Here is a 23,503-nt window from a genome sequence, read left to right on the forward strand (position 1 = left end):
TTTCCCCTTTTTCCCATTTTTTAATTGGGTTATTTTTTTTTTTTTTTTTTTTTTTTCAGGTAAGCGACTTGAGTTTCCTGGGTATTCTGGTTACCAGTCCCTTATCTAAGGCATAGTTTACAAAAATATTCTCCCATTCTGAGGGTTGTAGATTCACACTAATTACTATGTCTTTTCCTGTGCATAAATTTCTTAATCTGATGTAATCCCACTTGTCTATTTTTGGGATTATTGTCTGTGCTTTGGAGGTCTTATTTAAAGTCTTTGCCCACTCCCAATGACTCCCAGAGTTTCCCCAGTGTTTTTCAGCAGTAGTTTTACAGTTTGTTGTCTTAGGTTTAGATCTTTGATCCATTTTGAGTTGATTTTTTTTTTCATAGTGAAAGATGGGGGTTCAGTTTAATCTTTCTTCAGGTGGATACTCATTTTCCAGCACCATTTGCTAAAGAGGTTTTCCTTTTCCAACTGGATTGACTAATATCCTTTGTCAAAATCACATCACTGTATGTTTTGGGGTTTACTTCTGGAGTCTCCGCGCCCCGCGCGGCTTCCGCCGGGCGCCCCCCAGCCTGTTTTGATTATCACAGATTTGTAATATATTTTGGGGTCAGGGAGTGAGGTGCCACCTACTCCACTCTTCTTGCACAGCATTTGTTTTTCAATACAGGGTCTTTTATAAGATTCCAGACAATTCTATGATTGTCTTTTCTAGATCTGTGAAGAATGTCTCCAGTAATTTGATCGGAATTGTGTTAGATATGTAGATTGCCTGTTTTGATTATCACAGATTTGTAATATATTTTGGGGTCAGGGAGTGAGGTGCCACCTACTCCACTCTTCTTGCACAGCATTTGTTTTTCAATACAGGGTCTTTTATAAGATTCCAGACAATTCTATGATTGTCTTTTCTAGATCTGTGAAGAATGTCTCCAGTAATTTGATCGGAATTGTGTTAGATATGTAGATTAATTTGGGTAGAATTGCCATTTTGATTATATTAATTCTTCCAATCCAGGAACATGAGATGTCCTTCCACTTTTTTTGTGTCCTTTTGTGTCTTTTTAAAGATTTTTGTAGTTTTCCTTGTGAAGTTCTTTGACTTCTTTGGTTAGGTTTATCTCTAAGTATGTTATATTTTTTGTGGCTATGGTAAAAGGAATTTCTTTTTCAGTTCTAATTTGATCAGCTTGTTGTTCATATATAAAAATGCTATCGATTTTTCATTATTGATTTTATATTCTGCCACTCTACTGTTTCATTTATTACTTTGAGAAGTTTTGTCATGGATAGCTTTGGGTCTTCTAAGTATACCATCATGTCATCTGCAAATAAAGATATTTTCAACTCTTCTTTGCCTATTTGAATACCTTTTAAATTATTCTCTTTTCTGATGGCATTGGCTAAGACTTCCAGCATTCTATTGAAAAGGAGTGGAGAAAGTGGGAAGCCTTGTCTAGTGTCAGTTTTTAGTGAAAAAGCTTTCAGCTTTTCCCAATTCAATATAATATTGGCTATAGGTTTTTCATATATGGTTTTTATTGTGTTGAGAAATGATCCTTCTATGCCAATTTTGGTGCCTTAATCATGAAGAAATCTTCTATTTTATTGAGTGCTTTTTCTGCATCAATTAAAATGATCATATGGTTTTTATCATTCTTTCTTTTACTATGGTGTATTACATTTATGGTTTTGTGTATGTTGAACCACCCTTGCATTCCTGGAATAAAACCTACCTGGTAATGATGAATAATCTTTTATACATATTGTTGAATATGATTTGCTAATATCTTGTTGAAAATTTTTGTATCTATATTCATTAGAGATACTGATCTGTAATTTTTCTTTTTCGTGATGTCTTTATCTGTTCTGGGGATGAGCTTGATAGAGGCTTCATAAGATGAGTTTTAGAGGATTCCTCCCCTTTGGATCTTTTGAAATAGTTTGAATAGAATGGGGATTAAGTCTTCTTTAAAAGTTTTGTAGTATTCAGACGTGAAGCCTTCAGGACCTGGGCTTTTCTTTGTTGGGAAGTTATTACTGATTCAATCTCATTGCTTGTTATGGGTCTATTCAGGCTTTCTACACACTCCTGATTCAATCATGGTAGATTATATGTGCGCAGGAATTTGTTCATCTCACCCAGGTTCTCTTGTTTGTTGTCATGTAGTTGTTTATAATATCCTCTAATGATGTTTTGAATTTCTATTTTGTCTGTTGTAATATTGCCAGTCTCATTGTGAATTTGATTAATTTGGTTCCTTTCTTCTTAATCAGTCTAGCTAATGGTATGTCAATTGATCTTGCAAATCTTTTCAAAGAACCAGCTTTTGCTTTCATTTTTTTCCTGTATAGTTCATTTATTTTCTGTTTTATTTATTTCTGCTCAAATATTTATTATTTCTTTTCTCTGGCATTTAAAAAAAAATTTTGTTGTTGTTGTTTTTCCAACTCCCTGAGGCATGACGTTATGTTGTCTACTTGCCGCCATTCCATCTTTTTCTTTTTTTTCTTTTTTTGGAGAGGTTTTTGCTATAGGGTGCGTGCGCTCACCAGACAGACAGAGAGAGACAGAGAGACAGAAAGCGAGACATCACCCCCCCAGGGGGGATGGCCACGCTGCAATCCCTTCTCCTCCATTCTCCTCTCGGGATCTCCATAAATCTTTTGATTTCACTCTTAATTTCTTCTGTAGTTGAGAAGTCATTCAGAAATACGTTGTTTAGTTTCCATGTGTTTGTGTTTTTTTGAGGATTTTCCCTGAAATTAATATCAAGTTTATTTCCATCATGGTCACAGAAGATGCTGGATATAGTTTCTATGCCTCTGAATATGTAAAGGCTTGATTTGTAGCTTTATCATATTATCAATCTTTGAAAAGTTTCCATGCAGGGGTGTGAAAAAATGTATACTTTGTGTTTTTAGGGTAGAAAGTTCTACAGACGTTTGTCAAGTCCATTTTATTTATAGTATTGTTTAGTTCCTGTATTTCTTTGCTTATTGTCTAGAAGATCTTGTCTAAAGGAGTAATGGGATGTTGAGATCCCCAATGATTAGAGTATTGCAACCTATCTCTCGTTTTAGACCTAGCAGTCTTGGGACCACGAGTTGGAGTAATGGCTATGTCACTGGACTCCCATTTAGTCAACCATGGTTTGGGTCCCGGACCTGGTGGCTTAAACTCACGCCGAGTGCATGTGCACTCCAGCGTGGCCATGCCCCCTGGGGGGTGATTTATCACTTTCTGTCTGTCTCTCTCTGTCTTTCTGGCAAGCACACGCTCTCTATAGCAAAACAAAACAAAAAAATCTAGCAGTCTTTTCCTTCACGGATTTGGTTGCTCCTGATTTGGGTGCATAGATATTTATAAGCAGTATGTCTTGATGAATTAGCCCTTTTACTACTATATAATGCCCCTTTTGTCTACCCTTATACTTTTTGTCTTAAAGCCTATGTTGTCTGAAATCAGTATCACAACACCAGCCATTTTTAAATTTCTGTTTGCATGGAATACGTTTTTTCAGTCCTTCACTTTTAGTCTATGTATTCCTTTATCCATGAGATGCATTTCTTGTAGGCAACAAATAGAGGGTTTTTGCTTTTTAATTTATTCAACCAGTCTGTGTCTCTTGATTATAGAATTTAATCTATTAACATTCAACATTATTTTGATATCTCCGGATGTGTTCCTATCATTTAGCCAGCCATTTTCTTGGTTGTTTTTTATTTGTTTGTTTGTTTTCTTACTTATGTCTGTCTGACTTTAGTTTTCCTGGTATAACAAGCACTTCCTTCAGAACTTATTGAAGAGCTGGTCTGAAGATGGTAAATTCTTTCTGGTTTTGTTTATCTGAAAATTTTTTTTATCTTTATTTCCATAAGAAGGATACTCTTCCCGGGTATAGTAATCTTGATTGAAATTGTTTTTCATTTAACACTTTGAATATATTTCCCCATTCTCTCCTTGCCTGCACTGTTTGCGATGAGAGGTCCAATGTTAACCTGATGAGATAAGCTTGGTAACTAACTTTACATTTCTATATTGACAATTTTAGTATTACATCTTTGTCTGTGATTTTGGGTCTAGATTTTTGAATGCTGCTCAAGGTTTGGAAAGTTTTTTTCCAAGATTTCATGGAATGGATTATCAATTTCCTTATTATTTTCTTCACCTCCTGGGATACCAATTATTCAGATGTTTGGGCGCTTAATGATATCTAGTATTTCTCATATACTGTCCTCATTCTTCTTGGTTATATTCTTAGTGTTTTTGGTAATCTAGGTCCGAGATTTTTTGTCTTTTACATTTGTGATTCTATCTTCTATGTGACCTAATCTGTTTTTAATACTTTCAAGGGAGGCTTTGATTTCCTGTATTACAGTCTTCATCTCTAACAATTCTGTTTGATTCTTTTTTATGGGGTCTATTACTTCTTCCAAGTTGTGAAAGGACTTTCTTATATCCTGGAGCTTATTGTCTCTTTTTTCATTCATCTTCTGGAGTTTGTTGTCTCTTTTCTCTTGCATCTTATTTAATTTTGTCATTATAAATATTCTGAATTGTTTATCTGACATTTCCATGAGTTCCATAGTATTATCTGTGGATAATGAGAAATTGATGTTTTCCCTTGGGGGAGAGATATTTTCTTGATTTATTGTATTTCTTGTGTCTCTGCAATGGTTTCTAATCATCAGGTGAATTATACATTTCTTCCTAAATTCTTCAAGTTAATTCTGAGTGTTCAAAGGTGTGCAGGAGGAGGTGATCGGCGATCTCTCTGCTGCTCTACCTCACTGATGCTCACCCAGCAACCTGTACTGTTGTCTCTGGATTTGGATAATTCAAAGTCCTTCCAGTTTCTGGAGAACAGGTCCACTTGGGACTGAGCTGCTGAACTTTAATTGAGGAAGAGAGAAGGAGTCACACACTTTAGGAAATGCTGAAGTCTGAGAATTCAGAGGTGTGTGGCGGGGGTGGAGCTACAGGTTCTCTGCAGCTCAGTGTCTCTGCCACTTAGTGTAGCCAGGCCCATTGATGGGGCAGATGTCCCAGTGGTGTGAGGGCCGGGGCAAGATTGATTTCTCCAAGTCCCAATGAACACACCTGTGAGTTCCAAGACATGTGGAGGAGGGAATGAGCCACACTCCGCAGCACCTCTCACAGCCACAAAAGGCTCATTATGCTGCAAAGCCTTTTGGGGCGAATGTCCTGATGGTACAGGTACTGAGGTAAGACAGGTTTCTTTAAGTCCCAATGAACATACCTGAGAGTGCCAAGATATATGGGGCAGGGGATGAGCCACACTCTGCAGCACCCTTCTCAGCCACAAAGGGCTCACTTTGCAGCAAGGCCTTCTGGGGTAGATGTTCCGATGGCGCAGGGGCTAGGGCAAGACCAGCTTCTCCAAGTCCCAAAGAACACATCTGAGAGTTCCAAGACATGTGGGGGAAGGGATAAGCAATGCTCTGGGAGGGTTCTCCCAGCTGCAAATGGCTCCCTGTGTAGTTAGGCCATGTCGGGTAGATGTCTCAGTGATGGGCGGACCGGGACAAGATGGGCTTTTCTAAGTCGCAGTGAACACATCTAAGATTATTAATATTTTTAAATTTTCTGCAGGGCTTGGACACTCAGCAGAGAGGGAGAGAGAAAGTAAGACAGCAAGTGTCCAGATCCAGGGTTCAAACCACAGTCAGCCATGTGGGAGTCCAGTGCCTTAACCACCATACTGCCTACTGGCCCTACGATGTTGTCATTTCTAACTTAGTATTTTCTTCTCTTGTAGCTGTAAGCTTCAAAATAATGTCAAAATAGTAGTGGGAATACTTACTTGTCATCTTGGGAAAATAAGACAAAATAAAGAATAGGATAAGTTCCTAGTCATCTAGAACTGGCTTCCTTTTCCTTTTCTTTCTTTTTTTTTTTTTCTGTTTCTATTTCTTTTCCTTTTCCTTTTCACTTTTCTTTTCATTCATTCTTTCTTTCTTTCTTTTTTTTTTTTTTTGAGAAATTTTTGCTATAGGGTGAATGCTCTCACCAGTGAGACAGAGACAGAAAGCGAGAAATCGACCCTAGGGGGGATGGTCACACCACAGTCCCACAGTCCTTCCTCCTCCATTCTCCTTCTGGGATCTTAGCCATGCATGCCCATGTGCCTGGCATGAGTTTAAAGCCACCAGGTCTTGGACTTGAATCGCGTTTGACCATGTGGGAGTCCAGCTATGTAAACACTATACCATCTGCTGGTGACAGAACTTGTTTTCTTATTGTGAAATAAAGATGTGGTATTAAGCAGGCCATACAGTGTAATGGTTAAGCACTGTGCAGAGGTGGTCACATCCCATATTCAGACCACGATTTGAATTCTGGCCCCAGAAACTTAAAAAATGTGCTGGGTGAGGCCAGCAGATGATGTCATGATTATGTCACTGGGTTCCCACATGGCCGACCACTTTTTGAGTCCTGGACCTGGTGGCTTGAAAATCACACTGGGTGCTAGTGCATGCATGCCCAAGATCCCAGGAGGAGAATGTAGAAGGGATTACAGCATGGCCATCCCCTGGGGGTGGGGTGACGGGGTATGGAGTGGGGGATTTCTCACTTTCCCTCTCACTCTCTCTCTCTCTCTCTGGTGAGTGCACATGCCCTAAGGCAAAACTCTCTAAAAAAATGTATGTTGAGTAAGTTTGTATGTGCCTAGGGTCCTGACAAGATGAATAAGTGGAAAGAGAAAGGATTTCCATGTGCCTGGGCTACACTGAGGGTGCTTTCTTTCTCTCTTTCTCTTTCTCTCTGGTGTACACACATACACCTTCTGGCCAAACAAATTCATAAATAAGGCTAATAGAAATACTGCAATTGACATTACTATGAGAACATAGGAAAAGAAGAAATGCATGAAGTTATGGGGTGACTTTGAGGGCTCAATTAGTATGCCAGTGATTGTATGAATATTTTCCAAATTCAGTGAAAGTCTGAAGAACTGAAAGTAGGTCCTGCAGGGATTTAGGTCCTGGTTTGCATAAAGGTGTGAAACTAGAGTAAAAGAAGGAAATCTCTCACCTCAGATGCTTTTAGCTGACCTGCAGTTAGCTGACATCTAATTTCTAAAATTCCATTTAACACCATCTCATTCAGAAATACCTTTTAAAATTGCATGGCATTGCAGGGGGATCTTACTTGATGATGTTGTGTGCAGTGAGAAGCCTGTTCTGCAGCAGGTATTTTTACCACCTAAAAGAAGAGAACTCTGGTGTTCCCCAGTCTTCACCCCGTGTCTTTGTGGCCCCATGTTAGTGCGACTAAGAATTGACTATGGGCGTGACTTGGGATTGGCAGGGATCATTTGTCTTTTTTCCATTCCCTGTTTTTCACTGGAAGGGCCTGATTAGCAACAGGTTTAAGTGAAAAATGTTTTGGCTTTTTTCTTAGCCCTGTTTTTCTAAGGAAAATGTGCTAAAATGAGGCAAGCGAAAAGAAAACAACATATTTGGGAGAAGCTCTTGTCTACAGAAAAGGGGAATTTTGAATGGTGGACATTTCACAGTCACCCTCCCCACCGCCCATTAAAATAATTTAAATGCTTTGGCCTCTGAAGCCATATGTTGGTAACAAGGCTTTCTTACCCTTTACAGCCCATTAGATAGCGGTTTGCTTCCCATCTTCTGAAGAAAGCCAGCCACCTAAGATCTTCCCACTTCTTACCATCCCTCTCCTAAACTGTTCCAGTGGAATTGAAAGCTCCATGATGAAATGGAGCCAGTAAAGACTCCAGGGTCTAGCCGATTCACTAATAGCCTGCATCCCTTTAGAGGCCATTCCTTCGTTGGCCCAATTCACTTTCTCTGTCTAGTCCTAACAGGGAGAGACTTGCACAAACATTCTCCATCACAGAACCTATAGTCTTTTATTTAACAATAATCCAAGTACCAGTTTAGGGCCAAGTGCTCTAATGGCCTTCAAAAACAGTAAAACAGAGGGGTGCTGTTCTTATCTCAATGAACTTATAATCCAGGGATAATTTTATTTTCATTAATGGGAAACTGAGGCTGAAGGGCTTCATAGTCATTTTATTCTTACTTCTTCTCCACCAAGAGTTTTTCTGAACTATGTTTGTCATGAATGAGCTGTGTTTCAGGGCCAGATCTATCGAATCCCAGCTTGATTCATAAGCACCTAAATGTTCTTCCCTTGACCTCTCGACAGATTGCTTTGAAGTAGTCCATTCTGGAGCTGAACACATCTGGCCATATGTAAACAGACTATTTTTTAAACACAAAGTTGACTTTCAAGAATACCAGTTTAATTATTTAATGAAGTGGCATGTGCTATTTCTCTACTACCTTGGCCTGTCTTTTGGGACCTGGTGAATTTTATTCAGGCCATTATTCTCTGATGATAGCTGTAGTAGATTTCAGCCAGTGCCATATCCTGGTAGGTGGGCTGTGGCAGATGTGCAGACTGATCCAGCTGTGGCGTACGAGGCTCTGAGAGGGTTCATGGGTGGGACTATTCACTGCCTTTGGGAAAGTGGCAGGACATCTCTGATGGGTGTGATATGATGCAGGCTGGGTTGTGCTTGGTTCACGGACATTCCTCTGGTTAACATCAGTTCTTTGCCTCTGTTGGGATTGGTTTTGGACACATGGGGAAAGAATCTGCCTGGGAAGGACCAGACTCCCTTTTGTTTGCTTTGCTGGGTGAACTTTTCTGGGAGTAACAGCTGGGATACAGAACAAAAAGTGTGTGTTGCTAAAACCTAGAGTCTTTTCTCTGGCAGGAATTTCAGCGATGGAGTCCAGCCCCTCATTTTACCAAGAAGGAGCCTGAGTCCCCAGAGCTGAGAATCCATAGCGGGCAAGGGTAGAGCTGGAATCCATCTCTGACTTCCCCTTCCATGCTCTAACTACTCCGTTTGATATGTGACTGCTCGATTTGTCATAAACTTGGAAAAGCTAATCCTACATGCTTCCCCATCCCCCTTTTGAAACTGTTTTTTCTCAATCTCTAATCAGTAAATGTTTGCTTTATTTGAAATCTGAAGGAGAATGTCCAGAAATATTCAGTCCCATATGACTATGTGGAGGAAATGAACTCTTTCTGAGAGAGCTAGTGTCTTCAGGGGTGTCTCCCACAACTTAGACCCCTAGAAAAGACAGGCTTGCCCCTAGGGGAACTGCCTTCTAGAATCATCTGGAAGCTTGAGGCTACCTTCTGCCAGCAAACACTCCAGTTGAACTGCCACTGGGAGACAAAGTAAATATAATCTATCCTGATGTGATTTCCAGCAAGATTTCTGGACCAGAAGGATTTAAATAAAGGTCAGATAAGTCTCTAAACTGAATCACAGATCCTTTTTCAGAAACATGCACTATCTCAGTCTGTTGAAGCTTACATAGTTTTCATAGAGTCCACTGTGGATCTGTGCTCACTGTTAATACCTATAACTTATTTTAAAAACAGTCTATGCCCTCAGGATTTTTAATAAAGATAAGCTGTCCCCCACCGGGGATAGAGCCAACAAAGAAATTGTTTGAGGTCCTATTTAGGAAATTCACCTTTGAAACTATGCATCTATTGGCACTGCATACTTGTGAGATAATATTATCTGATGACAATTTATCACTGTAAGTGAGATACAGTGCTGTGTATGTTTTTTTTTCTTCTTCTTAATTCTGCTGTGATATGGAAGCAATTATTTTGTCAACGCTTAAAAAACTTGAGTTCTGTCAAACTATGTAAGAAAATTCACAATGAAAAGTTTGGAGAGTGGCGTAACAGAGTGTGACTAATCTTAAAACTTTGATGATTCCACAGGTTTGGTTACCTGTGAGCTCGTCTGCACCTGGCACAAAGCTCCCCTCACCCTCTCCTTCCTCATGTGCTCTGTAGAAAATCCAGGATGAGGGAACCAGCAGTTAGCATAGTGGCTATGTCGCTGGACTCCCACGTAGTAGACCGCAGTTTGCGTCCTGGACCCGGTGGCTTAAAACTTACGTCGGGCGCGTGTGCGTGTGTGCCCAAGATCCCGAGAGGAGAATGGAGGAGAAGGGATTGCGGCGTGACCATCCCCCCTGGGGGGTGATTTCTTGCTTTCTGTCTCTATGTCTCTGTCTGTCTGGTGAGCGCACACGCTCTATAGCGAAAATCTCTCCAAAAAAAAAAAAAAAAAGAAAATCCAGGATGAGGCTGGTGCTCAGGCTGGGGCTGTTCCTCCAGGATACTGCTAGTGGGTTTCTGTTAATTATATAAATCAAAAACACATGTGCGAGACTGAGCACCTCCTATTTTACCACAATGTTTTCTTTAAATGGCAAATGTTTTTAGTCCTCCCCCACCCCAACCGATGTCATTACATAGCTTTCTTCTGTAAAACACAGCAAAGGGGGACAAAGGGAATTCACATCTCCAAAAAGGTAGTTGATTCTGTTATTTGAACAAAGAACTAGGCCAATGGTCTTAGAGAAAAAGCTCTTTGTAATTGTTTACCTTATTAAAGTTGATTTAAATGTAGCATTCTATAAATCATAGATTTTGTGTTGTCCAAGTCATTTTTAGATGGTAATTTGTAGCTGAAGTATTTTACTCTATATAAAACGGTTGATGAGGCTGACAAATTGCTCCCACAAAGAGAGCGAAGAGGAGCTTTCCTTAAATAGGAAAATGGTGAAGTTGGAGAAATGAGGAACTCTCCTCCTCCCTTTTCTCCTGGTCTGTGAGGAGACATGTAAAAGGTTCCAAGCAGACTAATGGCATTTCATAGGTGCATAGTTTTTCTCTCTTATTTAGAATATAGAAAATGGAAAACAAATTTCAGAAGTAATGGCAGCATGGCTGACCCTAGGAGTATGGGGGCCCTTTAGTAGTATGCTTTTTTCAGAAACCCGTTTATATAATAAATTTGATTTACCAAAATTAGAATGTCAGCATCTCTATCCTCAGGCCAATGCTTCCTACCCCCAGAGACTCCCAAAGAGTCATCTCATTGCCTGTGTCTCCTCAGGGAATCTGGTCAACCAGTGTGTGAATGTGTGTGTTGGTGGTGATGGGATGAGGGGAGAGGTGGTAGAGGGTATGCACATAGCTTAAAGGGAAGAAACAGACACTAGGGTCTCATGGGTCTTGATCTGGGCTGTGTGCCCTTCTTAACTGGTCCTGGTCACCAGAGGGGGCCTTAAATTTTTTCCAAAGCAACCTAATGACCATAAGGAGAAATGAGACATTTCTTAGGAACCATTTTAGTAATTGGAGATTTCATGGAAGGGGAAAAAGATGCTCATTGTAGAATAAATACTGCTTGCGGGTTTAATTTCTTGGAAAGTCCCTAAATCTAGACTGTGCTAAGCCAATATCCATAACCAGGAATGTAGTTTCTAAGGTGAAAGTCTCAGGATAACACATTTTGGTAGAGCCTGAGACAAAACCAGAACTAGAGTAAGTAAATAGTGATTGATATGATTAGGTATTCATGAGGGAAATGCTTAATTATATCAAATAATTCATTTTCCTTTAAATTTTAATTTTCTGTTATGAATATAGTAGCTTATTATAGGAATAAATATCTATGATTAGTTGTCTCAATTAAGAATTATACTTTCAGGGGCGGGCCTGATAGCACAGTGGTATAGCGATGAAGTTGGATCTCAAGTGGACAATTACGGTTTGAGTCTTGGCCCTGGCAGATTGAAAACCATGGCAGGCAGGAATGTGTATGTGCCCCAAATTCTGATGAGATGGAGAAAAGATTGTGGCATGGCCATGCCCCACTGAGTGGGCTTTTTCTCTTTCTTTCTCCTTCTCTAGTGAGTGCATGTGCTTTCTGTATTTTCATAGAAAATATAACTACTGGAAAAGTATATCTTGTCATTTACGCATTAAACACATCACTTGAAGCTTGGACCCTTGCGTGCTCCTCCCTCCTTGTCTCCTTTCCTCCTTTTCTTCCTTCCATAATATTGATGCTTACTTACTGAGCACCATCTGCCCATCAGGCACTGTTCTGGCACTTATCTCATCTCACTGAATACTCACAGCCTCCCTGTAATTCCCAGTTTATAGCTAAAGAAACTAAGACTCGGAGAGATTGAGTATCTTACTCTGGTCACATAGTTCTGTCTGCTCACTCCAAAGTCATTACCTTTAAAACACTAAATTTTTTTTATTTTTAAGAATTATTTATTTAATTTTATTTATTATCATTGTTATTATTTTTCATTTGACCAGCAAGAGAGAACTGGAAAATGAGAAAGCAAGTCACCAGGACTAGGACTTGAACTGCAGTTGGCCATGTGGGAGTCTAGTGCCTTAACCACCATGCCATCTGCTGGCTTCTCTAACTTTCTTTTAATACGTACTTAACACATTCCAGACACTGAGTTAGGTTCTTGGGCCCGAGAGTGAATAAGTCACACTGCCTGCAAATAACTCACATTCTAGTGAGATAAGGCACATAAATCATTGTAAGTGACTGATTATGAAGCAGTGAGGTGTGGGATGTCACGAGACTGCTTAGAGTGGCCTGGAACCCAACCCCGGGGGGTGGAAGTAGCAGGGCTCAGTAAAGCTTCCTGGAAGTGAAATGGTTGAGTAAGAGGATGGACATCCCAACAGAGGGGACAATAGGAGAGAAGTGAAAAATGGCTTGGGCAGGAACGAAAGCCTCTGGCCATAGGTAAATCAGGGGGCTAGGGAGTGATTAATGTGGTATGTTGGGAGAGAAGGAGAAAGCTCAGATTTTTGACCTGGATGCTGAGGTGATGTGGTGGTGTAAGAAATGGGTATAAGGAACATAGAATGTGTGCCTGGCCAAGTGGGTGTGACTATGAACTCAGGTCTCAGCATAAGAATGTTGAGGAGCCTGTGGCACATCCACAGGAGAATATCTAGTTGGAAGGTAAATACATGTCATTATAAAAAGTTGTAAAAGAATTCAACAAATATTAACAGAGCGCTAACGTTGGTTAGTTATTACTCTAGGCATTAGAGTTATCATTAGGAATAAGTCTCTGCTTTCATGGAGATTAAATCCTAGTAGGATGAGGACATGATACAGAAGTAAATTCGTAGATAATTTCAGAATTGTTATTAAGAAAGAATTGAGTAATATACAAGGTGTCATGGAGAGGGTGACATTGGGGCAGTGAAAAGGATCCCTCCATATACCTTGGAGTTAAAGTATTCCAGGCAAGTGCAAACGTTCTGAGGCAGGAATGAGCCTGAAGAAACCCTAGGTGAAGTTGGAACTCAGAAAGCGAGGGTGAGAGTACTATGAGGTGAAGTTGAAGGGGTAGGCAGGCACAGCATCAGAAATGGCTCTTAAGCCAGGATAGAGTCTGAATTTATTCCAAATAAAGTAAGAGGCCATTGGAGGGTCTTAACCTAGATAAATGCTGATATTATTTTATGTAATTGTATTTTAAACATTTATTTTTTTTGGAGGGAGAGGAAAATCACCCATGAAAGGATCCTCATGCTATGATATACCCTCAGCCTGTGCAAGACTGGAACAGTCACGCACATGTTCCTGGTGTACACAGGGAGGTCCCAGATGCGAACCCAGAACTTTGGATCCAGTTGCAGCACCTCCTGACCTTAACGTTACCATTTTAAATGACAAAGTAGACAAATTAAAAAACCCAGCACATAAAATTGTAATTATTTAATGCTTTCAACTGTGTAAAACAAGTGGAGAAAGAAGCCTTCAAAGAAACTTGACAAGTGGTACCACGGTTGAGAGGGGGTGGTTTCACATAGTGGTCACTGTTGTGGACAGTAAGGCCCAGAGACATGAACTTGGCTCTGACACTGGCTTGGCCAGCAGTTCTCAGACTTTGTTGATTTTAGGACCCCATCAATCAGTATTTATCTTACTAGAAATAAAAATGAAGAAAAAAGTTTAAACCCTCATTTATTAATTTATCAAAAGTAATGGGTCTGTGACATATTTACAAAAATAATATTGTTAAGAAAAATGACTGTATTTGCCAAAACAAAAACAAGTTAATGAGAAGAGTGCCATTGTTCCATACTTTTGCCAAACTATTTGGCATAATAGAAGGCAGCTGGGTTCTCACTTTTCCTTCTGTACCAGTTAGCTGCGATAACACAGTTTATATACACATGAGAGAGTGAAGTGAAGGACAAATAAATAACTTATTAATATTATTATTAAAATGGTTTTGGCACTGTGGAGTTTCCTGTGGATCCCTGAAGAGTTTCCTGGAGCACACTTAGAACAACTTTGTATTCAAGGTCTAACACTGAGCAATCTCCTAACCTGAATAAGTCTTGTTTTGGTCATATGTAAACTGTGGACTATTAATAGCATCAAACTCATAGGATTGTTAGAATTTATTTAGTTAATATATGTAAAGCACTTAAAATGGCACAGAGTAAGTGTTCAGTAAATAACAGCTGTTTTTCTTCTAGTTATTATGATTCTGAGCGACAGCAAAAGCTCTTGCAAGAAATTGCAGAAACTCATTGAAACTTTAACTGGTTTTTCTTTCTTGTCGTTTCTTGCTCCAGTTGTGAATTGAGTGCCAATTGATAAATGTTGCTATCGAATGAGTAGTTTTTAATGATAGCCAGCTTGTGACGATAAGGACACTTTATGCCAGACCACCAACTATTCAGTTTAGTATGCCATACTTCCCCAGAGTCTTCCCTTCATTTTCTCTCATAGCAGAGGGTGAGTGGTGAATGAGATGGAGGTTGGAGAAGTGATTTGATAGCACCAGGCTCTGCCTAAAACCGCAAGAGTGCAGTTTAACTGCTTTCTCCCCTGTTATTTTCTGTACTACAATCATGAGATGAACTGATACATTTGAGGAATGGGGACTAGCAGGTGGCGTGGTGGTTAAGGTGCCGGACACTCCCACATGGCTGACCAGGCTTCGAGTCCTGAATCAGGTGGCTTGCTTTCTCACTTCCTCTCTCTCTCACTCTAACCCTCTATCTTTCTCTGGTCAAATTAAAAAATAAATGAATGAATAAATAAAATAAAATAAATAATTATTTTAAAAAAAGAAAGTCAGATGCCATCATCAAATACCAATAGTTGAAGATTTGTATCAGCTACTCTGCCTTTATTTTTTTAATGAGGGTATGTGTAATTCTCAAGTGGCTACATTTTGGAGTTACCTCGGGAAATATTTTTAAAGAAGTTTTTGCCTTTTAAGGTGCATGTTTCCACTGGAGAGAGAGACAGAGACAGTGAGAAGGAAAGTGAGAAATCACCCCCCCCCCACCAGGAGGGATGGCCATATCACAACCCCTTTTCCTCCAGTCTCCCCCTGGGATTTTGAGCACACATGTACACCTGACTGGCATGATTTCGAAGCCACTGGGTCCAGGACTAGAACTGTGGCCAGTCATGTGGGAGTCCAGTGACATAACCACTATGCCATCTGCTGGCTCCTACCTGGAGAAATTTTAAAACCAATCCTTAGATCCCAGACCCAGAGATATTGATTTAATTGACCTGGGTGTGGGCTAGGCATCAAGGTATTTTATTTCATTTTTCATTTTTAAGTTTTTGTCATAGGGTATGTGCGCTTACCAGAGAGAGACAGAGATAGTGAGAGGGAAAGTGAGAAATCACTCTCCAGGGGGATGGCCATGCTGCAATACTTTCTCCATTCTCTTCCTGGGATCTTGGGCATATATGCACATGTGCCTGAAATGATTTTCTTTTCTTTTCTTTTTGAGATATTTTTGCTATAGGGTGCATGCATTCACTGGAAGGACAGAGTGAGACAGAGAGACAGAAAGCAAGGAATCACTCCCCCCCTCCCCTCGTTGTGATGGTCACACCTCAATCCCTTCTTCGCCACTCTCCTCTTGAAATTTTTAGGTGTGCACACGCATGTACCTGGCATGAGTTTCAAGCAATTGGGTCCAGGATTTGAACCACAGTTGGCTATGTGGGAGTCCAGTGACATAACCATTAAGCCATCTGCTAGTCTCACCTAGTATGAGTTTCAAGTCACCAGGTTCAGGACTCAAATCGCTGTCCATCATGTGGTAATCCAACACCTTAACCATCATGCCACCTGCTGGCCTCTGGGAATCAAGATTTTTAAAATCATCCTAGTCTCCAAAGTCTCATCAGGCTGTGACTATAAAAGGTCACATATTTACCTTTTTAAATTATAAAATCTAAGAAACCTGCAAAAAAAAAGACCTTATCATCCATGAATGTCAGTTTAATAAATTCCTAGATGAATGCTCAGGTACTATCATCCAGTGCAAAAAATCGAACACAGTTAACACCCAGGACCTCTGCTTGTTTTCTTAGTCATGCCTTTTTCCAGCCCTCTAGAGGTAACCACTACCATGACATTTTATAATCGCTTTTTTGCTTTGTGTTATAATTTTACTGTATGAGTCCCTAAACAACATGGAAGGATTGATATTCTTTTGAACTTTATTTAAATGTATTTCATGCTTTTGTGTATGGCTTCTTTTGCTTAACATTGTATATCTATTTTTATTCATTTCTGTTTTGTGTTTACAGCTGTAGTTGTTTGCTTTTCATTATTCTGTAGTATTCTATTATATCACTATACCACAGTGTTTTTCTCCATTCTATATCCTGATGAGTGTCTCTGATTTGGGGCTATTATGACCAGTACCGCCATGAGTAATTTTTTTTTTTTATGTATTCTGGTGCACAGAGGTAGACATTTCTGTATATCTGTGTGTGTGTGTGTGTGTGTGTGTGTGTATGGAAGTAGAATTGGAAACATTCATTCATTAGAAGAAAGGGACAGAGGCTGAGTTACAGTTCGGTGGACTCTTGGGATGGACAGGAATTAGAGTCTGGGACCCTGTTAAAACCCCCACTTTGGGTTGGAACCTTAGAGAATGGGCCTGCTCTGAGTGACGTGCCTTGGGAGTGCTGATGATCCACAGAGACAAGTGAGAGGCTGAACTGTGATTTGGTAGTTTTATGGGGCTGAACAGACAAGATTCAGTGCCCATCGAGGGTTGAGATCATGATGAAACACTTCCCACTCTGGGCTGAGACCCAAGGGCAGCCTCCCAGCAGAAGATCACTGTTTTACAAGGTTCTTTTTCCCCCCAAAGGGTGGGTTGAGCAGAGACAGAGGGAATTGGAAAAAGACACGAGGCACTGATGTCATGTTGTTTATTGGCTAAGTTTAGTGGGAGCTCACAGAGCTCTTAACAGGCTCACAAAACCCAAAACAGCATTCGCAGGGATGTCCTCCCTCTTGGACCTAGTAACGTGTGTGAAGAACACTCAGAGCATTTTCCTCCCTCTCAGAACTCACAGCACATGGAGTTGAGCCAAGCTGAGCCAAGGCCAAGCCAAACGAAGGCCATCAGAGCTCACCAGCCTGAACTAAGGCCAAGCAGAGCAGGACTAGCTAGAAGAGCTGTGCAGGGGAGCATAGGGCTGACCAGGTGCTCCCTTAATCTTAAAGGGGCTGCAGACTATAGTGGCTCATTGCCAAAACCAAACAGTTGCATATGCACTGCCCATTGCGTTCAGTGGCGTAAAATGGCAAAGTCATAATTACATAACAAGTGTGCAAAGCGCAGTATAACCAATAGCATAAGTTGTTTACCCTGTGGCCTTCAAACATGATAAGATAGGAGGTGATGGAGCCAGACTAAATCATCTTGACTACATTTGCAATACAGTCACAGACTCTCCTGGCCCAGAAAGTATCAGGCCTTCCTCCCATCCTCAGCAACTGGTAGAAAGAAGTAAATAGTCTCTGGAGAGAGAAAGCAGCGTTCTGTGCCTGGAATTAGTTAAGTTCTAATCCTTTCCTTGATCTTGACAGGTAATTGCCCATTATCTTTTCAGCTCACTGATATCTTTTCTGATGAAGATGTCCTTTTTGTCTTAGGAGAAGTTTAATATTAATCAGTTGTTATGGCACATGTCCCTATTCTATATGAGTGCCAGAAATATGGGTCTGTTTCACACACCTCTGCAGAGTTAACTTGGGAGTTTCCAAGGTTGCTAGCAAGTTTTTCTGGTCTATTCTCATGGTTGCCGACACTCTGGGCTACTCCTCTGTCTGTCTGCAGGATCTCTCTTGCCACATGGGGCCCAATATCCTTTTGATAGCTGTTATTGCCTTGTTCCACTTTGCCCTTAGCATGGATTTGGGCAGTGGTATATTAGAGATGGCCCACACGGGTTTACAAGGACTGATGGTTAAGTTTTCAGGAACTTTGTGAACTAGTGGCTAAACACAGCCAGTATTAGAAATTAAATCACGGGGCCAGCAGGTGGCATGGAGGTTAAGGCACTGGACTCCCACATGGCCGATCGTGGTTTGAGTCCTGGACCTGGTGACTTAAAACTCACACCAGGTGCATGTGTATGCTCAAATTCCCAGGAAGAAAATGGAGTAGAATGGATTGTGGCATGGCCATACTCCCTTGGAGATGATTTCTTGCTTTCTGTCTCTGTCTTCCTGGTGAGTGCACATGCCCTATAGCAAACAAACAAACAAACAAACAAACAAAAAAACCCTCTCAAAAAAATTTTTTAAAAAATTATGCGGCCAGCCTATGGTGTGTGGTTAAGGCAGCTATGTCAACTACATGGCTGACAATGCAGTTTGAGTCCCAGATCTGGCAGCTTGAGGAACACACCAGGTGTAGGTGTGTGCACGCATTATCAAACTCCAGAATGGAGGGAGAAATAGGAGAGAGGGATTGTGACATGACCATCCTCCATGGAGAGTGCTTTCTCACTTTCTCTCTCTCTCTTGCTGTCTCTCTCTCTATCTTCCCTCTCTCTCTCTGGAGAGTGCACATGCCCTATAGTAAATTTTAAAAAGTAAATATACTACCAATGTGTCAATTCCTATTTTACCATGTTTTACTATTTATCCTCTTGAGATTATTATATTTATATATTTATATTGTCTGGCAGAAATTCTATACAATGGTGTATTTTTGCATATCTCTTTTTTGTTTCACGTTTACTGATACTACTGCTTGAAAATGGTTACCGAGAAATATTTACACCATGGAAATTGGCAAATGCTACAACTCAGAACTTTTAAAAAAATTTAAAGAGCTAGTTGTTAAGCATTTATTAGTACATCACTGGACATAGATCCCCTTTTCAAATTCTTACAGCAGAGTTCAAACCAGACAATAAAACTGATAGGACACAAAGGATAACAAAAGGGAATTACTATGCAGAGAACTTAAAAACCGATTATTAGAAGTGATTACTCTGAGACACAAGCATATACCTCTTGATCATAGTCCCTACTAATGCTTCTTTGCCTAAATCTGGTCTTGGGTATGGGTGGGAGAAGTCAACTTTCCTGCCTTAGCCTACCCTCAAAGAGAATGACATTGAGCAAGTCTTTCCTGCATGAATTCCAGGCCTAAACTGTGAAATACACAAAGAATAAAATTCCTTCCCTCATCCATCCTCTCTACTCTTTCTCTCCTCATTTCTGTTCTTTTTTTTTCCTCCCAAGATTGAACTATTATAAGATGATTGGCAGCAAGAATATTCATGTTCTTTAATTTTTACCATAGGGACTAACCTTACTGACGATTGCTCAGAATATAGTCATCAGTATATATATATATATTTTTTTTTTTTGAGAGATTTTCACTGTAGGGCGCGTGCGCTCGCCAGACAGACAGAGACATAGAGACAGAAAGTGAGAAATCACCCCCCAGGGGGGATGGTCACGCCGCAATCCCTTCTCCTCCATTCTCCTCTCGGGATCTTGGGCATGCACGCACACGTGCCCGGTGTGAGATTTTTAAGCCACCGGGTCCAGGACACGAACCACAGTCGACTACGTGGGAGTCCAGCGACATAGCCATTACGCTAACTGCTGGTTCCCAGTCATCGGTATATTTCAATGTCTGAATTACATGGTGTTTGTCTTAGTCCACCTGTGGAGCTTCATCAGAACAGTTCAGGTTGGAATATGGGCTTTGAAGACTGCCTCCACTTCCCCTTTTTTGAACAAATTTTCACCTATCTTGGAAGGGAATCAAGAGGAAAAAGAAAGAAATAAAAGATTTAAGGGACACAAAAATGGAAAATTTTCTGTTGATTATAACACTTATGATGATATTTTTAACTGGACTAATGTATAGTGTATTGATGCTGGGAAAATTCATTTTGCATGCTGTAATGATACACAGTGATATTCTGTATATATATAGAATAGAAAGCAATTCTAAGACACTGACTTTGTCCAAAACAAAGCTCTCCATCTGTAGGATCAGGATGTTCATTTATGCATTTTCCTCTGACAATTTTAGTCAGCCCTTTGTTTATTACTTAGAATTTTGTTTATTACTTAGAATTAGATTCATTATAAGCCAGTGAAAACCTGAAGAAAGAAATAGCAACCTACCATGAGGGTCTGGGCCTCCCGTTTCCCGTATGGTGTTAGGTGTACTGAATATATCATCTCTGCCCCTCCCCAGTGCCATTCTATAGGGAGGGTATAGCATCACCTTCAAGACAAAGAAATCAAGGTTAGAGATCTGGAATCGCACTAAAACAACAGAACCGATAAGAGGGAGAGTCTAGAGGAGAACTCTTACCTAACTACAAAAGCAAGCTCCTATGCACCTCAGAATATCAGGCTATTTAACTCAGGGGCCTAAAAGTGGATATTCACACTACTATGGGTGATTTTCTTACTGATATGTTATTTCCTTTCAGACTATTTATGACCAGTGGTTCATTACTCTTTTTAACATTGTCTACACGTCACTACCTGTTTTAGCCATGGGGATTTTTGACCAGGTACGTGTTTTTCTGTATCTGTTATAACTTAGCTTCTCTGCTATGCCTTTTACATGCTTCTCACTTCTCAGTAGTAGATATGATTCATAGAAAGAGATCTAGGAATGCAGTTGTTTTATTAGATGTTGCATGGATCACAAACCCTTCCAGATCTCCCTTTGCTCCTAGCTTCTCTGATCAAAATTCAGCTTCTTTCCTCTTCAGAGATTCACAGTCCACATTACTACCCTAAAGGCTCTGAGAAGTCCCTGCATAAAGTGGTCTCTAACTTCATTTTCCCAACTTGTATCACAGTACTTATTTATTTATTTACTTATTTATTACATAGTACCTATGCCTCAGAACTAGTGTCTTGTGCTTATATACTGGGAAATGCTGCCTTAGTCTCTGAGTGTTTGTAGAGAATATTGCAGTGATAGACAGACAGTCATGGAACTAGGTTGGAGCACAGAGGGCTAGCATCTGCACTGAGACATCCTTGGCTAGCACGGCCCCAGAACAGGAACTGCCAGCCAGTAGAGCAGCCTGCCAGTGGGAGAGAGGACGTGAAAACCCACAGCAACGCAGGGGAAGAGCACAGCCCTTTGCCCAGCATCAGTGTGCTGCTTGAGAGGGGAGAAGAGAGGGAATCAATTACAAAAATGGTGGATCCTTGGCACACTCAGAGCCTTGGAAGGTACTTCCTGGGATGGGGGGAAAGTCTGGCTGCCCATGGGGAAGTGGAAGGCTAGCCAGCTGAGTTTGTTTCCATGGCACAATTACAATATCTTATTAAAAAAAGGTTTGTTTCCTATTTTTTTTTAAAGTATTTTTAAGGAGACCAGATTTTCTCCAGACTGTTGTTAGACCTGTGTGCTAGGCTTCATTTTTCTAGCGCAAAGCTAGTTATTGCAAAACATAAATCATCACATTATGAGCTGCCTCCACTCTCCCATTCTGTTGGCTTTGTAGTCAGTTGTGAGTCACTTCTCTTATGTAAAAGGGCAGTTTGTGAAGGCATATTTCGTGGAATTCTACAAAAAGTAATGAACTTCTGAAGACCTTAGATATAAAGGATTAAGCACATTCACTTCCAAATGCCTTGTTTGCAAGTGTTTCTTTTCTTGTTGCTTTGTGGCTTCCCAAAATGTGAAATAAAATAATAAAAATAAGGCAGTTTCTGGGAAAAGATGGTTATGATGAAATTCAAAAATATATCTATAAGAAGGCACCTTATTGTCATCAAGTTAAGCATACACATAAAGTTCTAGAAGCATTGCTTTAGTTTTCCCCAGGACCTAGTTAGTGCCAAATGTGCTACTTTCTCATTCTACCTAAATTCTTTACCCTGCACAAAATTTAGGTAAGTGGTATTGACTCCTCACCAGGTAGATCCTGAACCCATTGATTTCAGCCCCTTTTCCACTTGAAATACCAGATGGAATCCCTCCACCCCCACTCTGCCTGCTCCCTCCCTCCTGTTCACCTCATCCCAGTGTTGGGTGCTGATTTGCCAGTTGTGAATCCATAGCTCTCTGCTGCCATCTCCTGCTCACTACCACTCCTTGTCTTAGCCATTCATTCCTGGGGCCCATTGGATATGGAGGATTTGCTGGAATTCTGGGAGCATGAATGCTTCTGAGGAGTCTTAGTGGCCAGCAGGAGTGTATTGAAAAGAAATTTCATTTGAAGCTAAATATCTGGGTTCAAGTCAAGTCTTGGTTCTGCTGCCTAAGAGCTGTATGACCTCTCATGAATCTCTTTGAGACTCAAGTTCCTTTTCTATAAAATAAAGATTGTGTTATTATCTTTTGGGTTACTGTCAGAAGGTAAACAAGATACTGCCTTGTTCTGGCCCAGTGACTACTAGTGCATATTAAGACATGCTTAATAAATAGGCATTTGCTATTTCTGAAGACAGGGAATACCAGGTTCCTCTGACTCCTCCTCAGCCCTTCCCATCTGACATTATACTCCTTTTGTAGGATGTGAGTGAGCAGAGCAGCATGGACTGTCCTCAGCTCTATGAACCTGGACAGCTGAATCTACTTTTTAACAAGCGTAAATTTTTCATCTGTATGGCACATGGAATCTACACCTCGTTAGTCCTGTTCTTCATTCCCTATGGGGCCTTTTACAACGTGGCTGGAGAAGATGGGCAGCACATCGCAGACTATCAGTCCTTTGCAGTTACCATGGCCACGTCTTTGGTCATTGTGGTCAGTGTGCAGGTAACCTTGGGTGAAGCACCTTAAGTGGATGGGTTTACAGCATTTACAATTCCGTTTTACTGTAGGCTGACTTTGTATACTTGGTAGGGAATAATCATAAATACTAGGGATTTCTTTTTAATTACACATTTCGAGATGAACACAGGAAGCTTTCACATCAATTGCTAGATGTGAGGGATAAGCACTAGGTATCTATAAACTCCATGTTAGCATAAACCTCACAATTAATCACTTTTTCTTTTCTTTTCTTTTCTTTTTTTTTAAAAGAGGTTTTTCCTATGGGGCACATGCACTCACCAGAAAGACAAAGAGACAGAAAGCAAGAAATCACCCCCGGGGGTCAGAGGTATGGCCATGCTGTAATCCCTTCTCCATTCTCCTCTCAGGATCTTGGGCATGTACGCACATGCCCCTGGCGTGAGTTTGAGCCACCGGGTCCAGGTCTCGAACTGTGGTTGACTACAGCAATGTAGCCATTTTGCCATCTACTGGTCCCACAATTAATCACTTCTTTGGGTT

General features: G+C 40.5%; 1 protein-coding gene across 6 annotated transcripts in view; it reads left to right on the forward strand.

The window, feature by feature from the left end:
- ATP8B4 (ATPase phospholipid transporting 8B4 (putative)) overlaps positions 1-23,503 on the forward strand; it is a 276,289-nt gene that overhangs the window by 227,093 nt on the left and 25,693 nt on the right. For all 6 annotated transcript variants that reach the window (XM_006168771.3, XM_027768395.1, XM_027768394.1 and 3 more), the window contains 2 exons: positions 20,691-20,774; positions 22,739-22,984. In XM_006168771.3, the coding sequence (XP_006168833.1) occupies positions 20,691-20,774; positions 22,739-22,984 (330 nt within the window). The remainder of the gene's footprint in view (positions 1-20,690; positions 20,775-22,738; positions 22,985-23,503) is intronic.

The sequence above is a fragment of the Tupaia chinensis genome, unplaced genomic scaffold, assembly GCF_000334495.1.
Source record: "Tupaia chinensis unplaced genomic scaffold, TupChi_1.0 Scaffold146140_1, whole genome shotgun sequence".
NCBI classification, from domain to species: domain Eukaryota; kingdom Metazoa; phylum Chordata; class Mammalia; order Scandentia; family Tupaiidae; genus Tupaia; species Tupaia belangeri.